The 22,527-nt window shown below is 61.5% G+C and overlaps 1 protein-coding gene across 3 annotated transcripts; it reads right to left on the reverse strand.

The window, feature by feature from the left end:
* Positions 1-868: 868 nt before the first annotated feature.
* On the reverse strand, positions 869-14,104 carry LOC119711225 (cAMP-dependent protein kinase inhibitor beta-like). Of its 3 annotated transcripts, none has more exons than XM_038161150.1 (5): positions 13,716-14,101; positions 3,729-3,882; positions 2,301-2,405; positions 1,901-2,052; positions 869-1,352 (listed from the first exon to the last, which is right to left on the reverse strand). In XM_038161150.1, exons 4-5 carry the CDS (start codon positions 2,043-2,045, stop codon positions 1,270-1,272), a joined length of 228 nt encoding a protein of 75 aa, XP_038017078.1. In that variant the 5' UTR covers positions 2,046-2,052; positions 2,301-2,405; positions 3,729-3,882; positions 13,716-14,101; the 3' UTR covers positions 869-1,269. The 3 variants fall into 3 exon arrangements, with proteins under 3 accessions (XP_038017078.1, XP_038017077.1, XP_038017079.1); XM_038161149.1 differs by having other exon boundaries at positions 3,729-3,894; XM_038161151.1 differs by lacking the exon at positions 2,301-2,405 and having other exon boundaries at positions 3,729-3,894; positions 13,716-14,104.
* Positions 14,105-22,527: the final 8,423 nt, after the last annotated feature.

Below are 22,527 nucleotides of genomic sequence, written 5' to 3' on the forward strand. Positions count from 1 at the left end.
CTCACACCCAACCCTCTCTCCCACCCAGGTCTCCATGCCAAGGGAGCCCGATGGTGGCCGGGACACCGTGGGGTGCTGGGGACCGTGGCCCTGCCCCGCCTGTGGCCCTGCGGCTCTCCTGGTCCGCGGGCGGTGGCCAGAGGGGACCTGGGCTGCGGGATTCCTTTGCTGGTCCCACAGCAACAGCTCCACGTCCAACCATCCTGTCCTTGCCAGGTCCTGTGCCACCCCTGCGCCACTCTTGTGCCACCCCATGGCCACTCCCACCTCTCGTGGCAAAAGCCCGAAGTGTTTCCAGGGTTGAGCAAACACCTCAAGAAGGTCCCAGCAGCACCCAGGGCATCTGGATGGCTCTGTACCAGCTGGATTTTCCTGATTCCAGGGGCTTCCCAGGAGTTCCGGCTCCGGCCAGCGGCCAGTGACCCCCAGAGCCGGCAGAGGAGCCCTCCCTCCGTCCCTCAGTGCCCGGGCAGGAGGGTCCCGTCCCGCCCTCTGCCAGAAGCAGAGGATTTGGGGAGCACGGCCAGAGCCTGGGAAAGCCTCGCTCCGGGTCCCCCGCGTCCCCAAACGCCGCAGGACCCGGCTGGGGAGAAGATCCGGCGTGGGGACAGTGGGTGACCTGGCTCGGGGGCTGGGGGTGCTCCGAACAGCATTGCCCTGCTCCCCACCCCCAAACTCACCAGCATCCCCCCTCCCCAGGAGTGGGGACCACGCTGGGGGCTCTGCTCCTCAGGGGGATCCCTCAGAGACCTGCTGGCAGCTTTGCTTAAGGGCTGGGGGGCTCTGGGGTTGTGTTTCCCCACCTCACCCCCCCAAACTTTGGAGTGGCTCCTGAGTCACCCAGAAGAAAGGCCAGGAGACGAGGGGGTACCCAAAAACATCACAGTGAACACCACACTCAGCAAGAAACACCCGGGGCTGCTCCTGCGGCCAGGAGGGCCCCCCCGGGACCCCCCCGCGCTCGGCTCCGCCAAATGCCCCAGAAGAAAAATATTCCTCCCCTGTTTGGGGAGGCCAAAACATCCCACCCACCCCGAGTCCTGGCCCAGGGCGTGGGTGGGAATCGCCCCTTGGTCACGGCAGGTCCCCTCCATGTCCCCTCCATGTCCCCGCCACGCGCTGCTCCCCCATGGCCGGGGGGACGCTCCAGGGTGTCGCTGCGGCAGCACCGAGGAAATCCCAGCGGACTCCGGCTGAGCCAGGAAAGCTGGGCTGGTGGCCCACGGCCTCCTCCTTCCTCCGCCGGTCACAAATGTCCCCCAGGCGGGGTTAGGACGTGTCCTTCAGCTCGGGGCTGGGGGGCTGCGGAGGGGGCACCTCCGCTGAGGGCGACTGCATGTCCTGGGCGCTGCCTGCCGGGAGAGACGGGGAGAGGGCCATGGCATGGGGTCAGGACCGGAACCACGGACTCATTGAGGCTGGGAAAGACCTCCAAGAGCATCGAGTCCGACCTGTGCCCGATCCCCACCTTGTCCCCAGCTCAGTGACCAGGCGTTCCTTGGACACCTTCAGGGATGGGCACTCCAACCCGCCCTGGGCAGTTCCAATGCCTGAGCACCCTTTCCATGGAGAAATTTTCCCCAATATCCAACCTGGACCTTCCATGGCTGTTCCCTCTGCTCCTGTCCCTGTTCCCTGGAGCACAGCCCAACCCCCCGGCTGTCCCCTCCTGGCAGGAGCTGTGCAGAGCCACAAGGTCCCCCCTGAGCCTCCTTTTCTCCAGGCTGAGCCCCTTCCCAGCTCCCTCAGCCTCTCCTGGGGCTCCAGTCCCTTCCCAGCTCCGTTCCCTTCCCTGGACAGGCTCCAGCCCCTCATTGTCCTTGTCCCTCAGCACGGGATGAACCCGGGAACCCCTGTCCCTGCTCCCCCCACATCCTCCACCCTCCTCCTGGTCACCCACCTGCGCTCAGGGACATCTCGGCCAGTTTGAGGGGCAGGTCGGCGGGGCTGACGCCGGCGGGCGAGCCCAGGATGTCGGGCAGGGCATTGCGCCGGCCCGTCCTGCCGGAGGATGCGAAGTCCAGCACGGGTTCCACCTCGGTCATGCTAACCCTGGGGAGAGATGTCCCCTCTGTCACCCCCGGGGCACGGCTGAAGGGACCCGGCTCTGCTCCGGGCTGGCTGCTCTGGTGCCCTCTGCTCCCCCCTGCACTCCCTCTGCCCCCAGGGCCACCCTGCTGCCCCTGGGACTCCCACTGCCACCCTGGCACCTTTGGGTGCTCTGATCCCCGCTGGTCACTGCGGCGTGGAGGGAGGGGGCTCCCAGGGTCCCACCGGCCCCCCACCCCAGGCAGCCTTACCGGGCACCCTCCAGCCTGGCCTGGCACCGCCTCTGCCCCGTGCCCGGGTGAGGGACACCACAGGGGACAGGGATCCGTCCTGGCTGGGTCCCCTCTGGCTCTGACCTGGGGGAGGCAGAGCAGGGGGTCACCAGTGGGGCCGGGAAAGGGGGAGGAAAGGGAGCAGGGAGCGAATCTGGGAGGGACAGCGGGCTGTGACCCCATGGGAGCACCCACAGCACCCCCAGAGCCCTGACCATGGTGGGATGGAGGGATGATGGATAATGGATGGATGATGGATGGATGATGGATGGATGGATGGATGATGGATGATGGATGGATGGATGGATGGATGATGGATGGATGGATGGATGATGGATGATGGATGATGGATGGATGGATGGATGATGGATGGATGGATGGATGATGGATGGATGATGGATGGATGGATGGATGGATGGATGGATGGATGGATGATGGATGGATGATGGATGGATGGATGGATGATGGATGATGGATGATGGATGGATGATGGATGGATGGATGGATGGATGGATGGATGGATGATGGATGGATGGATGGATGATGGATGGATGGATGGATGATGGATGGATGATGGATGGATGGATGATGGATGGATGGATGGATGATGGATGATGGATGGATGGATGATGGATGGATGGATGGATGATGGATGGATGATGGATGGATGGATGGATGGATGGATGGATGGATGGATGGATGATGGATGGATGATGGATGGATGGATGGATGGATGATGGATGATGGATGGATGGATGGATGGATGGATGGATGGATGGATGATGGATGGATGATGGAGGGATGGATGGATGGATGGATGGATGGATGGATGATGGATGGATGGATGGATGGATGGATGGCTGGATGATGGATGGATGGATGATGGATGGATGGATGGATGGATGATGGATGGATGGATGGATGGATGGAGGGAGAGCAGGGATGGGGATGAAAAGGTGACAGGAGGCTGAGCCAGCACTGTCAGGGAACTGCATGGAGTCTCCAGCCTGGGGACACCACTGTGTCCCTTGGAGAGTGGCTCTTGCTGAGCCAGGCTGGCAGCAGCAATGCTGGAGCGCCCTGGATGGGCAGGGGCACTCCTGGGAAGCCCCTGGACCCAGGAAAATCCGACTGGCATGGAGCCATCCAGATGCCCGCACTGCTGGGACCTTCTCGAGGTGTTTGCAGGCTTTTGCCATGGGAGGTGGGAGTGGCACAGGGTGGCACAGGGGTGGCACAGGGCCTGGCAGGGACAAGGACCCCTCCACCCCCAAATCCCCTCCACCCCCCCAGAGAACAGGAACCCCAAACCACCGCCCCAGCAGCCCTGTCCCCGCCGGGCCAGATGTTGGTGGCAATGCTGGGACTGGTGTCCCCAAGCTGGTGGCGGTGGAGGTGTGAACTCACCGGTGTCCCGCTGGGAACTCCTGCTGGGAATCAGTGCTGGGAGTCACTGGGAGTCACTGGGAGTCACTGGGAATCCCTGCTGGGAGTCACTGCAGCGAGGACGAGCCAAGGTCCTTGGGCGCAGGCACTGTGTGCACAGGAGGGGTGGCCACAGCTGCGGGGAGGGCTAGAAAGAAATGATTAACCCGGGAGGTGATTAGTGATTCGTTAATTAGTGATCAGTGCTGGGGTGGCTGTGCCGTGAGGGGCAGGACCCGGGTGCTGCTCGGGGGGAAACTGAGGCACGGGGCCAGGCTGGTGATGACAAAGGCAGGGGTGGGGACAAAGGTTCCCTGTACACCTGCGTGGCCATTGCCCTCTGGAGCCACCTGCACTGCTCCAGCACAGGTGTGTGCAGTGTCACAGGTGTGGGCAGTGTCACAGGTGTGTGAATTGTCACAGGTGTGGGCAGTGTCACAGGTGTGTGAATTGTCACAGGTGTGTGAATTGTCACAGGTGTGTGCAGTGTCACAGGTGTGTGCATTGTCACAGGTGTGTGCAGTGTCACAGGTGTGTGAATTGTCACAGGTGTGTGCATTGTCACAGGTGTGTGCAGTGTCACAGGTGTGGGCAGTGTCTCAGGTGTGTGCAGTGTCACAGGTATGTGCAGTGTCACATGTGTGTGCAGTGTCACATGTGTGTGCAGTGTCACAGGTGTGTGTGTTTGTGTGTGTCACCTCTGGCTGGGCTGTTCCATGTGCCCATACAGGTGTGTGCACGTGTGACATGTCCTGTCACACCTGTGTGCATGTGTGGCACTCCCTGACACCTCTGTGTGACACTGTGGCACTCTCTGCCACATGTCTGTGCCTGTGTCACACTACCTGACATGTCTGTGTGACAGTGTGGCACTCCCTGCCAGTCTGTGCCTGTGTGACACCCCTGCTATGCTGTGTGACACTCCCTGTCACTGTGTCTGCATGTGTGGCCCTTCCTGGCTCCCAGTGCCACAGCCGTGTCACCTCCTTGTCCCAGAGACTGTCCCACCCCCCACCTGCTCAAGGTCATGTCCCTCAGCTGGCAGCGCCTGTGCCACAGCAGCACCCGGGGGAGCCCTGAGCCTGGCACAGGGACACGTGTGACATCCCTGGGGGTGTCATGTCCCCGGGATGTTTGGGGACACACACCTGTGTGTGGGGGTGTGAGCACATGAGCACACACATTCCAGGGGTTCCGGGGATTTTAGGGAGAAGTCCTGCACGGAAAGGGCTCCAGGAGCCACCAGGAGGGACTGAGCAGCCACGGGGATGTGGCACTTGGGGACAGGGTGGTGGCTGAGGGGATGGCTGGACTCTGATCTCGGGGGGTTTTTCAGGCTGAAGGACGTCGTGATTCCCTGTGGATCCCTGTGGATCCCTGATGCCATGTTCACACACACATGGGCATGCTCACACACACTCACACGCTCACACACACTCACACACACTCACACACGTGTGCACACTCACACACACACATGTGCACGCTCACACACACACTCACACACACACACACGTGTGCATGCTCACACACACACTCACACACACACACACGTGGGCATGCTCACCCACACGCTCACATACACGTGTTCACGTTCACACTCACACTCATACACACTCACACACACGTGTGCATGCTCACACACACACTCACACACACACACTCACACTCACACTCACATGTGCACACACACATGTATGCACACTCACACACACTAACATGCACTCACATTCACACACACACTCACACATGTTCACACACTCACTCACTCACACACATATGTGTGCACACACACACACACTCACTCACACACTCACACACGTGTTCACATTCACACTCGCACATTCACATCCACTCACATGTGTGTACTCACACTCACATACATGTGCGCACACACACACACACTCACACTCACGTGTGCACACTCACACCCTCGCTCACACTCACACGTGCTCACACTCACTCTCACTCATACACTCACACACATATGTGTGCAAGTTCACACACACACACACTCACGCGTGCACACCCACACTCTCTCGCTCACACTCACACGTGCTCACACTCACACTCACTCATACACTCACACACATGTGCACACACTCACACTCACGTGTGCACACCCACACGCTCACACTCGCACGTGCTCACACTCACTCTCTCGCTCACACTCACACGTGCTCACACTCACTCTCACTCATACACTCACACACGTGTGCACACACACACTCACACTCACGTGTGCACACCCACACTCTCTCGCTCACACTCACACGTGCTCACACTCACACTCACTCATACACTCACACACGGGTGCACACACACTCACACTCATGTGTGCACACCCACACTCTCGCTCACACTCACACGTGCTCACACTCACTCTCACGCTCACACTCACACACGCTCACACTCACTCTCACGCTCACACTCACGCTCACACTCACACGTGCTCACACTCACTCTCACGCTCACACTCCCTGTCCCCAGCCCCGGCGCAGCCCCCAGCCCCCAGAGCTCCCTCCGGCCGCCGCGGCGCTGGGACCGGGAGCGCCCAACCCCCGGGATCGCGGATCCTGCCCGGCCCTTCCCGCCGCTCCCGGCCATGGGGATGGGGTCGGACCCCGCTCCGAAAAGCCCCAGCGGGGATCGGGACCCTGCTGCTGGCTGGGGACCCGGACCCGGGGGTTGGCACCGCCCTGAGCTCTCCTGGGACGCAGCAGAGCTGTCCCTGGAGCCCGTTGGGCTGTCCCTGCACCCCTGGGGACAACGGCCAAGCCACCAACACCTGCCCCGTGCCACGACCTCCAGGTCCCACAGGCAATTCCAACCCAAACGGGGCAAATCCCACTGGATAAACCCGGTGAGTGAGGATTTCCCCCTCTAAGCAGGGACAGTTTTGGTGGCTTAGTGTGGTCTCAACCTAAAAAAGCTCCTGGAGTCACATGGAAGGTCCTCGGGGCCACTGGCTCCTGCTTTAATGCCCCTAATGGGATAGAGGAGGGAAGGGCAGAAATAAACCTTAATCCCCGCTGGAGATGGGCAGGGAAGGGGCTGGGAGAGGTGGAGGGAGGAGATGGACTGGGATGGGCTCCTCGGTCAGGTTCCCTGGGAACAGCAGAGCCCTGGAGGAGGGGAGGAAGGCGCTGAAGAGGCAGAGAAAGGTGAGACCCACCTGGGGCTGGAGCAGTCAAAGGAACCCAGGTCAGGGTCAAAGACATCCAGATCCCCCCAGCAGCAGTGTGTCCCCTCTGATACAACTTCTTGGGGTTGCTGGGGGTGGCAGGCACCCCAAATTGCACCTGGAGCCTGGGACCACCAGGGACACACACCTATGATGTGTGCTGGGATAGCAGGCTGAACTGTTCCCCCACCAGAGAAAACGAACCAGGAATGCTCCAGGAATTTAGGAGCTGGGAGGTGTTACAGGAATCTCGAGGATTCATTTGACCACAAGGATTTCCTTCTTCAGCTTCTGAGTTGTTAGTGGGTCAGGAGCTCCTCTGGAGGAGGAAGGGGGTTTAGGGCATTTAATGATCTTGGCTTTCTCTCTCTGGGGGGTTCCTCCTGCTCGTTTAATCCAACATTTTATGGGATCTGTGCTGGGAATGCTGCAGCCTGGAACAAACCCTCTGAAAATCCACCAGCAACCCCTCAACAATGATGAGCACAATGAAAAATGGGAAAGATTTAGCAGGATGAAACTGTAAAATTGAGTGGAATGGGAAGGAAAAAGATGCCCCAGGTCAGAAGGGAATGGGAGCATCATCCAGGAAAATGAGCCAGGAGTCCACACGGGAGGGAAATCCAATGGGCTTGGCTTAACCAGAGCCCGACAGCCAGCAGGCAGCCCGAGCAGCTCCTGGAGCCGGGAGCAGCAGATGGCAATAATTAAACACAGGATAAAATCTGGAGAGCCGGGAGCTCTCCCGGGGAGGCAGCAGGTTCTGCTCCTCTCCAGGGACGTGGCTGCAGGCTGCTGGAACCCCAGGGATGCTGAGCCAGGTGGGAACGGGCTGTGTCACCTGCCCAGGGACAGCTCCAGGATCCCAGGGAGAGGGAAGGAGGATAAATACTCTCCTGAACTCATTGTTTCCTGGGAAAGGGGAAAAGCTCCAGGAATGCGGGCTGGTGCAGGAATATTGAACATGGAGGTGCAGGACGACTTTTGGAACAGGTTTTGCTCCACACAAGGAAGCGTCGGGAGAGGATGATCCCTCCTGGCAGGGATGCAGCTTCCAGACCCATGCCCATGGGGTGTTGGCACCACTCTGCCTGCCCCGGGCAGCAGAACCTCTCCAACCACGGCCTGGCATTTTCATCCCTAAGTCCCCAGGATTCCAGATGGGCCAGGCAGGAATTTGGGCCAGGCAGGAATTTGGGCCAGTTTGGATCTTGCTGGGCACCTTGGGAGTGATGGTCTGGAGTGAAGCAGTGCAGGGATGCAAGTGAACCTGCATCCTGCTTGGAGCACCAGCAAGGTCTCCCACTGGTTTTCCCCGTTTTCCTCTGTCTCTTTTCTTCCCTGGCTCTTTCCCAAAGCTCTGAGGAATTGTTCCAGTGGGATTTCTAAGCAGGGGTGACACTGGCAGCTCCCCAAAGCTCTGGCACATCCCGCTACCCTCAGGGTTGGCTCTTCCCTAGGATTCCCTTCCCAGCAAACCCCCTGTTCCAAAGACTTTGGACAAGTGGCTCCCACTCCTTCCCTCTCTGTGGAGCAGCAGATCCCCCTCGTTGGGATAATTCCACTTCCAGAGGAATCCCCATCACTCTCTAAGTCCCCTCCTGTTGTGTGTTGCCTTGGGCTCTGACTTCCTCCTGCTCTTGCACGCTCATCCTCACAGCCAGACCAGCTTTCCCTCTTCTCCACCACTCCTGTTTGTGCTTGGATTGTCTCACCCATGGATTTGGGAAATGCTGAAGGGTCTCTTTGTCCCCTCCATCATCCTCACGTCCCTTCCCTGCTTCCTTCCTTCCCCATTGCTGCCCTGCAGATGGGCTGGACCAGCTTTAGGCTCAGTCCCACCCCTGCTCACACCCAAATCCTGAATTATTCCACCCAGGCCTTTCCCTGGATCCCAGGGATCCTTTTAAAGATCAGCCTTCATCCCCTGCTTCCTTTTGCACGATTTAGGGTCTCACTGCCCAGAGCAGCTGGGGCTGCCCCTGGATCCCTGGCAGTGCCCAAGGCCAGGCTGGACACTGGGGCTGGGAGCACCTGGGACAGGGGGAGGTGTCCCTGCCATGGCAGGGGTGGCACTGGGTGGAATTGAAGGTCCTTTCCAAGCAGGTATTCTATGACTTATTTTTAGGTGTTTGTTTGTTTTGTTGTTGTTTTCTTATTTTTTAAAGTTTTTTTTTTTTTATTCCAGCTGTAGGACTTGGAATTTTTATTTCCACACAAAACCTGAGCTGTGTCCCAGCTAATACCAGCCTAGGCAGAGCATAAACCCTTCTCTTCAGGGGCTCAGCTGGGTTAGTGGGACACTGAGACCTGAATTCCTGGTGAAGGCAAGGAGAAGGAAGGGCTCTGAAATGGGACGCGGATCATCTCCATTCCCTGCAATTCCCGCTTCCAGCAGGCGATGTGCACGGGAGGAGGGGTTTGCTGCCACCATCCGCGGAACGGAGCCGCCGGCAGGAGCAGAGGCTGTGTTATTTCCATGTCACTCGGGGGATGATGGCAGAGTTCAGCTCTGCCTAAAATCCAAGCTGAGTCTGTCCAGAAGGGATTTCAGGCTGTTTGTGTAAACCGTCCCTTTGGTTTTAGAGCTGGAAACACAAACCAGAGCAAGCCCTGCTCCATGTGGGAGCGAACCCAGCTCTTGTGCTCCTGGACATCCCAATCCTAAGTTTCCCTGAGCAAACCCAAACTCTGCCAGCCCAAATCCAGGTGCTTCCAGACCTGGGGGAGCTCACACCACATCCCACATCAGGGCTTGGCTCCCCCTCAGGGCGGTGACCCCAGAGAAAATCCCCTCTGGATCCCGCAGGTCTGGATTGGGCCAGGGAACAGCGCTCCAGAGGACTCAGCAGTTTAATCCTGGCACGACCCTGCTGAGCTCAGCATCTCCTGCGAGTCCACTCTGGGATAAAATCGAGGTGTTTTCCCCCTGGGAGCAGCGCACGGGGCGTCCTGGAAAGATGCTGAAAGCAGCTGGCAAACCTGGATGTGTGATTCCTCTGGAGCACCTGGACTCCAGCCCTGGACAGGCCTGAGTTGCTCTAATTAGAGAGCAAAGCACCAAAGGCTCAGAGGCACGAGGACACGGGCTGACACTGCAGGGCTTCATCCTGCATCCCAAACCTCCAGGAGAGGGCATGGAAAACCCGGAGAACCTCAGCTGTGCTGCCCACGGCGCCCAGAGAGGGAATGGGCAAATCCCAGCTCCTCTTCCCCATCCTCTGAGGCCCCAGCCCAGCACACATCACCGCTGCCCACCCCTGCTGCTCTCCCCGGGCGATGTTTCCACCTCCTCGTGCTCATCACGAGGATTTCTGGCTTTTCCCAGCACGTGGAGCAGGGTTTGTGGGGCTGTGAGGGGGGAGGTCCCTCGGCCAGGAGGCACTCGGGGCTCTGGGAGTGCTGCTGCTGGCAGGGATGGAGCTGCCTGGCAGGAGGGCACCCCTGGGGCAGGGATCAGCTCCCTGCCAGCTCTGATCCATGTGCTGGGTAAAGCACAGGAGGGACATCAGCAATGTCCCCCCTGCAGCACCAGGGATGAGAAAAGCACCCAGAAACCGCCAGCCATGGCTGTTCCCTGTGGGAGCATGGCAAATGCCAAGGGCTGTCAGTGCCTTTATTCCCAGTGCCAGGGGAGGGGACAGCTCTGGGATCCCACCTGGCACCAGCAGGGAGAGACCCTCAGCACACATTGGTTTGGGTGGGGGAAGTGGCGGAAGTGGCGGAAGTGGCGGAAGGAAGGAAGGAAGGAAGGAAGGGGCGGAAGGAAGGGGCGGAAGGAAGGAAGGAAGGAAGGGGCGGAAGGAAGGAAGGAAGGGGCGGAAGGAAGGGGCGGAAGGAAGGAAGGAAGGAAGGGGCGGAAGGAAGGAAGGAAGGAAGGAAGGAAGGAAGGAAGGAAGGAAGGAAGGAAGGAAGGAAGGTAGGTGTGCAGTCACTCCAGCCACTCCCAGCCCCGCCAGGTGTTCTCCTGCCTCTAGGCCATGACCTGCTGCAGAGCTATTCCTATTCCGTCCTCCACCCCGATCAGTTAATTCCCTTTAATTAACTGATTAAAGGTAATCAGCTGGAGTGGTGGGAGGAGCACAGGAATTCCTACTGGGGAGTTTGGGTGCCAATCAGAGACCCTACAAATGTGCTGGGTGAGCCTCCCTTCCCCACGTTCCTCAGTCCCATCAGCTGCATCCAGCTCCTTTTTGAGTCCAAGGGGGAAACACCACGGCCCCTTTGGCATGAGGGGGGTGGGAGCCACCCCCAGCCCCATGAGATGGAGCTGGCACCTGGATAACCAAGCCTGGATAGCCTGGATAACCCAGCTCGGATAACTGGGATAACCCAGCTTGAGTAACCCAGCCTGGGTAACTGGGATAACCCAGCTCGGATAACCCAGCCTGGGTAACTGGGATAACCAAGCCTGGATAACTGGGATAGCCCAGCCTGGGTAACTGGGATAACGCAGCCCCGCTCTGGGACTCAGGGGAGTCAACAGCAGCTCCACACCTCCATGGGGAAGGAAGGGATCCGATGAGGATAATGAGGGTGATTGAGCCCTGGGTAATGGAGCTCCCGGCAGAGCCCTCAGTTCCCTGCTCCGACACACCACAAACTGTAATTTTGCATAACACAACCAGGTAATTTTGCATAATAAAGGTGTCACCCACGTGCACAGCAGTTCCATTCCCGGCCAGGTTCAGGCTCCCTCCTCCCCAAAGGGTTTGCAGCCTCTGCTCCAGCCCCGGGTGGAGCTGCCAGACAGGATCTGGGGATGGGGACACCCTCGGTTCTCCTGGCTGTGGAACCGTGGGTGGTGCCGGGACTGGTGCCAGGGGAAACCCAGGGAGCTGTGGGCTGTCACAGGGTGCCAGCTTGGTGCCACCAAGCACCTCCCAGGCTGTGCCATGCCGGGAGTGCCACGGGCTGGGTGACACCGGAGCTCGGGCACCACGGGAGCCTCATGTCCCTGCCGGAGCTCCTTCTCCTCCATCTGCCACTGGTGGCACCTGGGGAGGACCCTGGTCCAGCTGGGAGTGGAGGAGGCTCCCAGCCCTGCTGGAGCACCGGGATAAGTGCAGGCAGCCAGAATTCCAGGGGGCAGAGGCAGCTGGAGCTTCCCTGGGAGCTCTGGCTCTGCGGGGAGCCCCGGGCATTGCTTCCCCAGCCCCTGGATGCCGGATCCTTCCCACTGCAGCTCAGCCCAGGGGGAGGCGGGAAACTTCCAGGACACCCAACTCTGAGGCAGCAACCCCCACCCGGTGGTGAGGCCTTGCATGGAGGTGATCCAGATGTTTCCCTGCTCCGAGGGTGGGAGCACCATCAGGACCCTCCAGCTGCCACCACCACCCTGTGACAAAACCCCAGCCCCGGGAAGCTGGCAGGGAGGGGACCCACAGCCAAGGAGGGAAGAAATCCATGCAGGTGCTCTGGGATCAGAGGCACGGCTGCAAATCCGTGATGGAGCAGAGCTGGCCCCAATGGCCCAGGGCTGAGCCAGGAGCTGGAATTGTCCATTCCAGGAGCCAAGGGAGCTGGAATTGCCAGTCCAGGAGGTAGAATTGCTCATTCCAGGAGCTGGAATTGCCATTCCAGGAGCCAAGGGCAGAGCAAGGCCAGGGTCCCCATCCTGTTCATGGTGCCAGGTCCCCCAAGGTCTGGAGCACCCAGCAGAGCTCCTCCAGCTGCCCCAGGAGCTGAACCCCAAGGTGTCCTCACAACCAAAGCCCCAGAGCCTCCCCCAGAGCGCCCCCACTGTGCCTCCCAGCATCCCAGTCCGGGCAGAAACGCTGGGATCCCCTCAGTTCAAAGGGAGAATCTGGCTCTGCCACCTCCTTTCCCCTTCCCCATCTCCTGCTTTTGGGGGAACATGGTGCTGAGCAGGGGAAGGGTGAGCACAGGGGACAGTGGCAGGGCCGGGTCCCTTTGTGACAGCGAGGACGGAGGTGTCCCTTGGTGGACACCCCAAGGTCATGGGCTGGGAGCATTTGGGGTGAGCACGGGACATCCTGCCTCTGCCACCTCCTCGGTGGCACTGCCACCCAGCCAGGGGACAGCAGCCAGCTCCGGGGACCAAAGGGACCCGATCCAAGCATCTGCAGGGGCAATCTGCCAAAACGATGCCCCGAAGGCAGGGAGGAGGGGCTGTCCCTGGGGGAAGCCCTTTCCTCCCGGGAGGAAGCACCACAGGAGAGTGTCCCCTGCACGGGGGTGCTCAGCCCTGGGGGGCTCCCCGTGCCTGGGGACCCCCGCAGCTCCCCGGGCCCAAATCGTCTGGGAAGCTCCAGCCTGGGAAGCTGAGGGCTGGGGCTGGGGGTGGGGTAGAAGCGGCAGCTGAGAGGAGGACAGGGCAGGGGGAAGGGCGGAGGGGGCAGCGGTGGCCCAGGACATGCAGGGGGTGGCTGCCAGGCTGCGACAGAGGTGCCGCTACGGGGGTTGATCTGAGTGCCCACCCTGAGACAGACAAGCCTTGCTCGGTGCCTCGGCACTGCTCCTCCAAATCCTCCCCTGAGCCCGCTGGCCCTGGAGGGTGGCACAGACACCCCAAGCCCTCGAGAGACACCCCACTGCAGCTGCTGCCAACTTTCCTCCTCCCAAAAACCCATCTGTCCCCGAGGCCACCACCACCCCCGACCCCCCGGCCTCTGCACCTTCCCAGGGAGGTGCCCGGGGTGGGCACCCAGTCCCCGGGGTGGGCACCCGGTCCCTCACTCCGGTGAGCCCAGGACACTCTCCGCGGTGGCCCAGGGCCTCGGTGCCACCATATCACCTGCACCCAGCAGCCTCCAGCCGCTCACCTGGTGCCAGCAGAGATCCCGGTACCGGTGCCGAGGCCGGTGGTGATGGTGACACCGAAGGTGATGCTGCTGCCGGAGCCGGTGTTGATGCCGCTGCCGGTGCCGGGGGCGATGGATGTCGGTGCCGGGGGCGATGCCGGTGCCGCTGTTGATGCTGATTCCGGTGTCAGCGCCGGTGTCGATGGTGATGCCGGTGCCGATGGTGATGCCGGTGCCGGTGCCAGCCCGGCTGCCGGGGGAAGGATGCTCCGCGCTCGGCAGGAGCCGCGGGGAAGCCTCCGGCTCCAGGCGGCCCTGGGGCACCCGGGGCCGAGCCGCCGCCGCCGCCGCCCGCCCAGCGCCGCCGCTCCCGCCCGGCCCGGCCCCCGCTCAGCGCGGGGGGGACCCAGCGCCGGCCCCGCCCGCCGCCCCCCCTCTCCCCCCGCCGCCGGGGCCGCCCCTCGCCCCCCCCGGGCTGCTGTGTCCCCGCGTCCCCCCGCGCTGACACAACGGGAGGGAGGGCTGCGACATCCCCGCGGGTCCCAAGCTCCGGGTGACTCTGCCCCGTTTGGACCCCCAGCCCGGGCGGGGGCTCGCAGCGCGGCGTGGCCACCAGCCCTGCTCGGGGAAATGGGAATTTTCCCCTCCGATTTCCTCTGGATTCGGCTCCCCGGCTGCAGAGCCCCCAGGGAGGTGGGTTGAGGGGGCTCTGCTCCCCCCACCCAGGACAATTTGACCCCAACCCACGGGGCTCCATTTAGTGCGGCCAAAATCAATGACAGGCTCCGAATCTTCGGGGGAGAAAAAGAATTTAAAAATCCGTGTCTGCACCCGAGTGGCATGTGGTGGGTGGGGGAGGGGGCGGGGGGCTGGGAGACCCTGACTGCGGCTGGCAAATCCAGCGGATCACGGCGCACCCCGCGCTGTGCCCTGCACGGGGCTGGCCCCGCTGGGCACAGCCTGGGCGCGGAGCTGATGCCACCAGCTGCTCCTGGCCTGACACCGGGGTCACCTTGAGGGGGGACACGGCCAACGCCGAGGGTGTGAGTTGGGGGTTGTCACCCCCACCGCCGAGCTGGGTCAGGGCAGTGAGGTGGGGGAGGCAGAGCGGGAATTAAACCGGCCTGGAATTCCACCCAGGAGCAGTGACCACCTCCCAGCGCTTCCATCGGCATCCCTGCCACCGGGAAGCGCGTGGGGTTGGTGGGAGGCTCCAAAATGTCCCTCCTGGCTCTGAAGGCGGCTGTCCCCAGGGCTGGTGGAGCGGGCTGAGCTTTTGGGGTCCCCATTCCTGCAGGGGGACGCTGCTCCCAGCAGGAGCGGGGCTGGGGCGTGATCCCAAGTTCCCGGCTCTGGCCGAGCTCCTGTCGCCGCCGATGGCCACGGGCGATGCTCAGCACCTGGAGCGCGGTGTCCATCCCGTCCCTTCCCCGGGAGCTCGAGGGCCGTGGGGACAGAGCCGCGGTGCTGCTGCCCCGGGACAGGCGACGCTTCCCCGAGCCCCGCACCCAGCGGCGGGCCAGCCCCGGCGGCGCCAGGGCACAGCGACACGGACGGGCGCCGCCAGGACGCGCCGGTGCTCGCGTCCGGCACCCCCGTACCCCAAAACCTCGGCGGGGCTGCGGGCGCCGTGGCCGGCAGCCGGGGCAGGGCGCGGCGGCGCTGCCGCTCACGCGTGCGGGGGGACGAGCGGCGGCTCCCGCGGCCGGCGGGGAGCGGAGCCTTCGCCAGCCGCTATTTTTAGCTGCTCACGCTCCGCTTTCTCCTTGACTGTCTCCCCTCTCCGGAGCAGTCTCGGGCCGAGCAGCGGCGATGTTTATCCTGCCTGGCACCCGATCGGATGTGACACCGCTGTCGCGGCCCGAGAGGACGGCTGGGAGCGAGGGAGGGGGTGCTGCGGGCATGGCAAGGGACAGGAGGAAAGCCCGCTGCGCTTCGGAGCACCTTGGAGAGTTCTCCTCTCTCCAGCTCCCGAGCGGCCCCGGCGGATGCTCTGTCCTGGGACGGCTGAAGGGCAGCCACACCACACCCATCTCCTCCAAGGCTGAACAATTCCCTCTGAAATGTCATCCTTTGGGATGGCTGGGCTGGGGGAGCTGGGGAAACTGAGGCATGCCAGAGGTGTGTGAGAGCCTCCATATCCTGCCAGTGCGGTGCTGGCACGGAATAACCTCTCCCAACCCTCCTGCATCCAGGGCGTGCTGAGCAGCAGCAGCCCAGAGCCCCAGATGGAGCTCCCAGAACTCTTGGGCACAAACCCCAGGGATCCAGGACAGCGGCTGGGAAGGGGAAAATGATTCCAAAATTATTCCCTGCTCAGGCAGCTCCCACTGGGAGCTGGTCCAGGGCAGGGCCGTGGTGCTTGGTGCTGCCCCAGCGTGGGGGCAAAGGCTGCTCAGCGCTCCCTCTGCTCTTCCAGCTGCTGCTCTGGGCTTTGCAGACCTTGGGCTCCTCTTCCCAGGATGCTCCCAGCAGGTTGAGCTTCCCTGCTGATGGGGGGGGGCCTAAAAGATATCATTTGTGCCCTCCTGAGCTTTGGGAGAGCCCTGATTGATCCATCAGGGATGTGAAGCCAGCGAGGATGGGCTCAGACTGCTCCCTGCTCTGCTCCGCTCTGCATCCTCTTTTCCTCAAAAACCCAGGATCCAGAACTGGGAGAACATCGGTCTGGAAGAATCTCTCCTCCTCCTGCTGCTGCTGCTGCCCTGCTGCTTTATCCCCCTGGGGCAGGAGGGTCAATAAACCCCACGGACCCTGGGGCAGCTCCTGGCGTTCCTGGAGGCAGCAGGGAGAGAGCAGAGCTGTTTTCCACTCCCCTGCCCAGCACGGCGGGCTCTGATCTGGGCTAAAAGTCACTGCTGGGGGAGAGCAGCCCTTTGCTGTTCCTCTTTTAGATGCACCTTTCCGATTTCCAGCCCGGCTGAGCCCCTGCTCGCCTGCTGGGGACACAGGTGACGTGCAGGGAAGGTTATTCCTGAGCCCAGGGGCTGCGTCAGTGCCTCACTTCAGGGGCTATTTTGGGACATGGGTCATAGGGTTTGGGGACCTGCAAGTTGTTCCCTGGCTGGGGGCTGGGACTTTCCATGAGCTCCAGCAGGACACGGCCTCGAGGCCACCCTGGAGTGATGGAGGTGGCTCCTGAGGGATGGATCTGCAGGAAACGCCCTCAGCCCTCCGGGAAAACCTTCCTGCCTGTGAGATCTCGGGGGCAAAGGCAGCCAGAGCATTTTCTTGCCTGCAGGATTTCAAAGCAGATGGAAAATGCCAGCAAAGAGCTCCCAGGGAGAAGATTTGTCACCAGGCAGGCTGGGGCGTCACACTGAGCAGAGTCTGGACATCTCAGAGCTGCAGCAGTGCCCTTCCCAGGCACCCTCCGTGCTCCAGGACTCTGCCATCTGCATCCCAGTGTGCTGCTCCGCCCTGTCCTTCACAGGGCACAGGGATTCTGCAGCTCCATCTGCCCCCAGGACATCAGGGAGCTTCTGGAGATCCTGCCCCCCCAGCGTGTGCCCAGCCCAGAGCATCCTGCCCCGCTGGGGGACAGCACACGAGCTGCTTTCCCTGATTTTATCCCCCAGTTCAGGCTGTCGGGGCAGCTGGAATATCTGCAGTGAGTTTCACAGGTCTTTGCAACTCATCTGCAGCCTCAGTGTCCCCAGCAGAATGGAAAATTTCAACCAAAAGAATGATTTGTTGCTGTTTTTGCAGCAGCAGAAGCTCCCTCCTGACCCAAAGGTGAGGTGGATCCCGCAGCCAGAGCAATCCCAGCCCCAGGCTCATCCTGCTGCCAGCTCATCACAGGAGCTGGGGGAAAAAAGGGGCACTGAATGACTCAAAGTGCCTCCCTCGGGGCTCAGCCACCAAAATATTCATCCCCTGCCCCAGCGGACCGGCAGAACGGGCAAATTATTTCTGGGAATTAGCTCAGGAAACCACCTTGCCTGTGCATTGGCTCTGGGATTGGCTGGAATCCCACATTTCTGGGCACAGCCTGGGTTGCACAGGCAGGAGTGAGCCCAGGCAAGGTCAGGACAGCTCAGAGCAGCTCAGGAGGGCTTGGGAAGAGCTGGGATGGGCTGGAAGAGCTGCGATGGGGTGGAAGAACTTGGATACGGTGGGAAGAGCTGGGATGTGGTGGGAGGAGCTGGGATGGGGCAGGAAGAACTGGGATGGGGCTGGAAGAGCTGGGATGGGGTGGAAGAACTTGGATAGGGTGGGAAGAGCTGGGATGGGGCAGGAAGAACTGGAATGCTGTGGGAAGAGCTGGGATGGGGTGGGAAGAGCTGGGATGGGGTGGGATTTGCCGCATTCTTGCTTTAAGGGGCGAGATCAGGGTGGCAAGGAGAGCGTTGGGAGGAAAGGTGTGCAGGAGTTAACCAAGCAGAAAGGCAGCATCCCCTAAAAAATGTGTTCATGGGCAAAAAAAGAAGCGCTCAAATCTATTCTTCATGCTCCAGTAAGCTCCAGATGCCTGGATGAGGATGTGGAGCCTCACAAACACCTCCCAGCTCGGGGAGCGCCTTGTGCCCCCTGCCTGTGCACAGAGGGGGCCACCCGCCCCCAGAGCTCGGGGGTTCACCAAACCCACCCGATTCCAACCCTTGAGAGCCCAGCTGAGCGCAGGGACGCTGCAAACCAGCCCGAAAACCGAGGAGCCTCCAGGCGGGCGGACAGGGAGCGGCCACGGCCCGGAGCTACCGAGAGATGCGGGCACCGCCCGCGGCCCTGCCCGCCTCCACCTCCCGCAGCCGCGGGGATTTGTGCAAAGCTCCCAGCGCCCGGCCTGGGCTTTTTTTATCCCTGGCTGCTCTTACGTTGACATTCTTAGCTGTGCCACTGGCTCCAGCGCTGCTCGCTAACCCCTTTTACAGGCGGCTAAATATAGCCCAGGCAGCCAAGCAAAATCTGCTCGGCACGGCCACGTGGGGCTTGGCAGCGCCGCCGCAGCCTCGCCGGGCCGGGGGGGCTGCCAGCACCGGGGGGACCCCGCCAGCCCCGCGCTGGTGGCATCTGTCGCCCGCGCTGCCCAGGTGAGCGCTGGCGCTCCCGGCGGGCTCCACTCTGCTCCCCGCCTTGGAGCGCCAGCCCTGCTCCTGCCCTGCTCCCGCCCATCTGCAGCATCTGGAGCTGGTTAGGATCCCCGAGCCTGGAAAAACACGGCGGGAAAGGCCGGCCGGCTGCTGTGGCTAACAAAGAACAGCCCTGGGAGCCCACGGGGCGCAGGCAGCAAACCCCAAACCCACGCGGGGCTCGTCTGCACCCCACAAAGGCTCTGCAGAGCGGGCACAGGGCTCGGGGGTGGGCTCGGCTCGGCTCCTGCCTCTCCTGTCGAACAGGGATATTTCTGCTGGAGCCATGAACTCATTAAGCAGACACTGATCTAATTGTCTCCACTCCGCCACTCGTGGGGTTTTCTTTTTTTCCCTCTTTTTGGTTTTAACGGGCAAGAACGAGGTGAAAGGTCGAGCAGAGAGCACTAATTGGATCTCCATGGCTCATTACCCGTCCTCCAAGAGGGAGAATCGTTAAGGCTGCAGATGAAGAGGCTCAAAAACTACGCGTGCCTTGGGCAGCTCTCCCAAATTTACATCCCCACGGCACTGCCCTGGCTCCTGTGCACCCAGCTGGAGATGTCCTGTCAGCCAGGGGATATGGGGAGTGCATGGAGGGGCTCAGGGGGCCTGTCAGGGAGTTTGGAGGAAGGCTGGTGACACTGGGTGGCTTTGGGTGACACTGGGTGACATTGGGTGGCTCTGGACACCAGGAAAGAAAATTGAGGGGCTCAAGTATTGAGGATCTAAGCAGGAGCAGGCAGAAGGGAGAGGAAGAAGCAGCTCCTCCTGCCAGGTGGACCAAGGACACCTTCAGAGCAAGGTCTCACCCTGCTGCTTCCTCCTGCAGGGTCCCCACCCCGCTGCCTCTGCGGTCAGATCCTTGGGGAAGAAATGCAGCTCACGCTGGAGTAACCCCCCAAATTTTCCACCCCATGAGAGACCCAGTGGTTGTGACAGCACAGAATCTCTGCCGTGACACCACCATCCATCACCAGGCAGGCGTCTGGGCACCGCCAGGAGAAAGACAAACAGCATCTGTCTGAGCTCAGTGGGGAGGCACCGCAGCTTTCCCAGCCCGTGCCTGTGTCTGGGAGCCCAGGACAAACCGGCATTCAAGGACAGCGTTTCCAGCCCTTCATCCTCCTGGATGGGAGGGGCTGTGGGGAGAAGACCCCAGCACGTGACAAGGGACAGGTTTAGTGACGGTCCCTCAGCCTCTGGGTCACCCCAGTGGCCTTTGAGGCATCTCACACTGGCAAAAGGTCCTTGAAGAGGGTCACGGCTGCTCAGTGAATTTGCCAGGAGCAATGCCAGAGGGTGGGAAGGCTGCCAGAGGGCTCAGAGGCTCTGCTGGGGCTCCACCAGGCTCCTGTGCTGGGCAGCTCTGCGAGGCTGGTGCCCCAGGGAAGGGGCACGGCCCCGAGGCTGCCAGAGCTCCAGGGGCGTTTGGACACTGCTCCAGGGATGCCCAGGGTGGGATTGTTGGGGTTTGGGCAGGGACAGAAGCTGGGACTGATGACCCCTGTGGATTTCCAGCTCAGGATATTCTGTTATCCGCAATTCTGGGATTTGAGATGTTCTGGGCAGGGAAGACAGGAGGGTCCTGGTGATGAAATGGACAACAGAGGAGCTCAGGCACAGAAGGTTCTGCAGATTCCTGCAGTGTTCCTCCTGAAAATCCCCCCCCTCATTTCCCCTGGCTCCGAATCCCAGCTCCCGTGACCCTGAACACCCTGGCTGGCTGTAATTAAAGGCCCAGCAATTGCCCACTGCTCGCGTGTCTCTGTTTATCACAGAGCAGCTTAGTGGAAAACCAATTCCCTGCCTGCCTCAGAGGCATCCTCGGACCAGGGGAAGGGGGTGCCTCCATCTCAGCCCTTTTGCACCCATCCTTCCCATCCCAGCCTGGCCTTGTGCCTGTGCCCATTCTCCCCTGGGGGTTTCAGACCCCGAGGGCGGCAGCAGAGCTGAGCAAAGGCACTTGGGGGGCTCCATTCCAGCCCCTCCTTGCAGCGCAGGGTGGGTAGGGGGACCCCCAACCCCCAAGGCTGGGATGTGCCTGACTGCAGCTGGGGGCTGAGGGGAAGGGTCCTGTGTGCCCTAAATCCCACCCCAGAGCCCCCAGGATGCCAAAGGCAGGGCAGCTCCACACACCAGGGGTTTGTCAGCCCCAAACCCACCACCCCAAAACTGCACCTTGTGCCACGACTGCATTTCCCTGTCTAAACAATGCTTTTGAGAGCATTGCTGGGTTTAGCTGCTTTTCCAAATGCAGTCCCAATTATTAATTATTGTTAATTGCTCTAATGTAGGTTTATCCATGACTAGCAGGGCTTGGGAGCAGCAGGATTCCTGCTGGCTGCACCCACAGCTAAGCTGGTATTGTCCCAGATACAGTCACATGAGAGGGTTTGTTTTCCCAGGCATCCCTGGCAAGCTGCTCCTGGCCCTGCTCCCCCGGCCCTACAACCCCCCACAGGGGCAGGAGTGGGGCCCTGAGCCCTCGTGAACCATATTTGAGGTTTTGGGATGCCCTAATGAATCACACCGGGGGAAAGACGGCTGGGGGATGCTGAGGGATGCAGGAGCAGCAGCAGAGGGGAAATAAAGCTGTTTTCTTGGGCTGCAGGGATGCTCCCAGCAGGGGGACACGGGCTGGCATGGCTGCAGGCAGCTCCATGTCCCTGAGCTCTGGTGACATCCCACATTTCCCTTTGTGCAGGGCGAGGTGAAACTGCTCTGTGCGGGGCTCGTCACGGCTCTGTCGCTTGTGACACTGCTGTCACACGGCTGTCACGGCGCTGGTCCCGCCCGGCCCGGGGCGCCCTCGCTGACCACAGCCCCTCCCGGGAAGGGGACATCGGCACAGGGACATGGACACGGGGGCACCGGGGGGCTGGTGCTGGGGGTGGTGGCAGTAGGGTGGCCTCTGGTGGGGGACACCGCTGCCAGGCGGGTGGGGACCCTCTCCCTGCCGGCAGCCGTGCCCGCGGCGCTCCGGGAGCGGCGGGGACTGAGCTCGGTGACCGTCCCCGGGGTCCGGCAGTGTCCCACTCCGGCACTGCCATCTGCTGGCATCATCAAAGGGACCAGGAGACAGTGACGGGGGCGGGACCGGTGCCTCCAGGGTGCATGGAAGGACTCCTGCTCCTGACGTGCCAGCGAGCTCATGTGCCGGCAGAGACAGCGGGACCGAGGCGACAAACACCCGCGCGGCCAATGTGCCCTTCCCGAGGGTACCGGGACTGAAGGACATTCCCGCTGCGGATGTCACAGGGCTCTGACACCCGGCCAGGAGGAGACGGGAGCTGCCAGACCCCCTGAGCCGTGCCGGGGCTGTGCCAGAGCCAGCCCGGTGCGTCCCGGGGCCGCGGGCGCTGCCAGACCCGTGCCCGGGGCAGGATGTGCCCGCCCAGCGCCTCCGGAAAGGAGAAACCTGAGAGCAGCTGAGATCAGAGCGCAGTTTTTGGGTGCTGACCTCTCCTGTTGCAGGGGTGCGCCCTGCCAGCAGATTTTGGGAGCCCACAGAGGCTCAGATAATCCTTTATTGATTTGTGCCAACCGCTGATCAGGGGCCAAGCCCCGGAGCTTCACCTCGGAGCAAGAAGCGTGACAGCCTCCTCTTCCTCAAGGACACAGGGGACATGTGGCCCCGGCCCTGTGCCCCCGAGTCTGCTGCTGTCACATACTCATGGACTTTCTCCTCTGTCTAAATTTAGGGTCTGGAAGTGGGCTGGCACCTCCCGGTTTATCCCAGGGCTGAATTCTGCACGGCAGAG

The sequence above is a fragment of the Motacilla alba genome, chromosome 23 (assembly GCF_015832195.1).
Source record: "Motacilla alba alba isolate MOTALB_02 chromosome 23, Motacilla_alba_V1.0_pri, whole genome shotgun sequence".
Taxonomy (NCBI): Eukaryota; Metazoa; Chordata; class Aves; order Passeriformes; family Motacillidae; genus Motacilla; species Motacilla alba.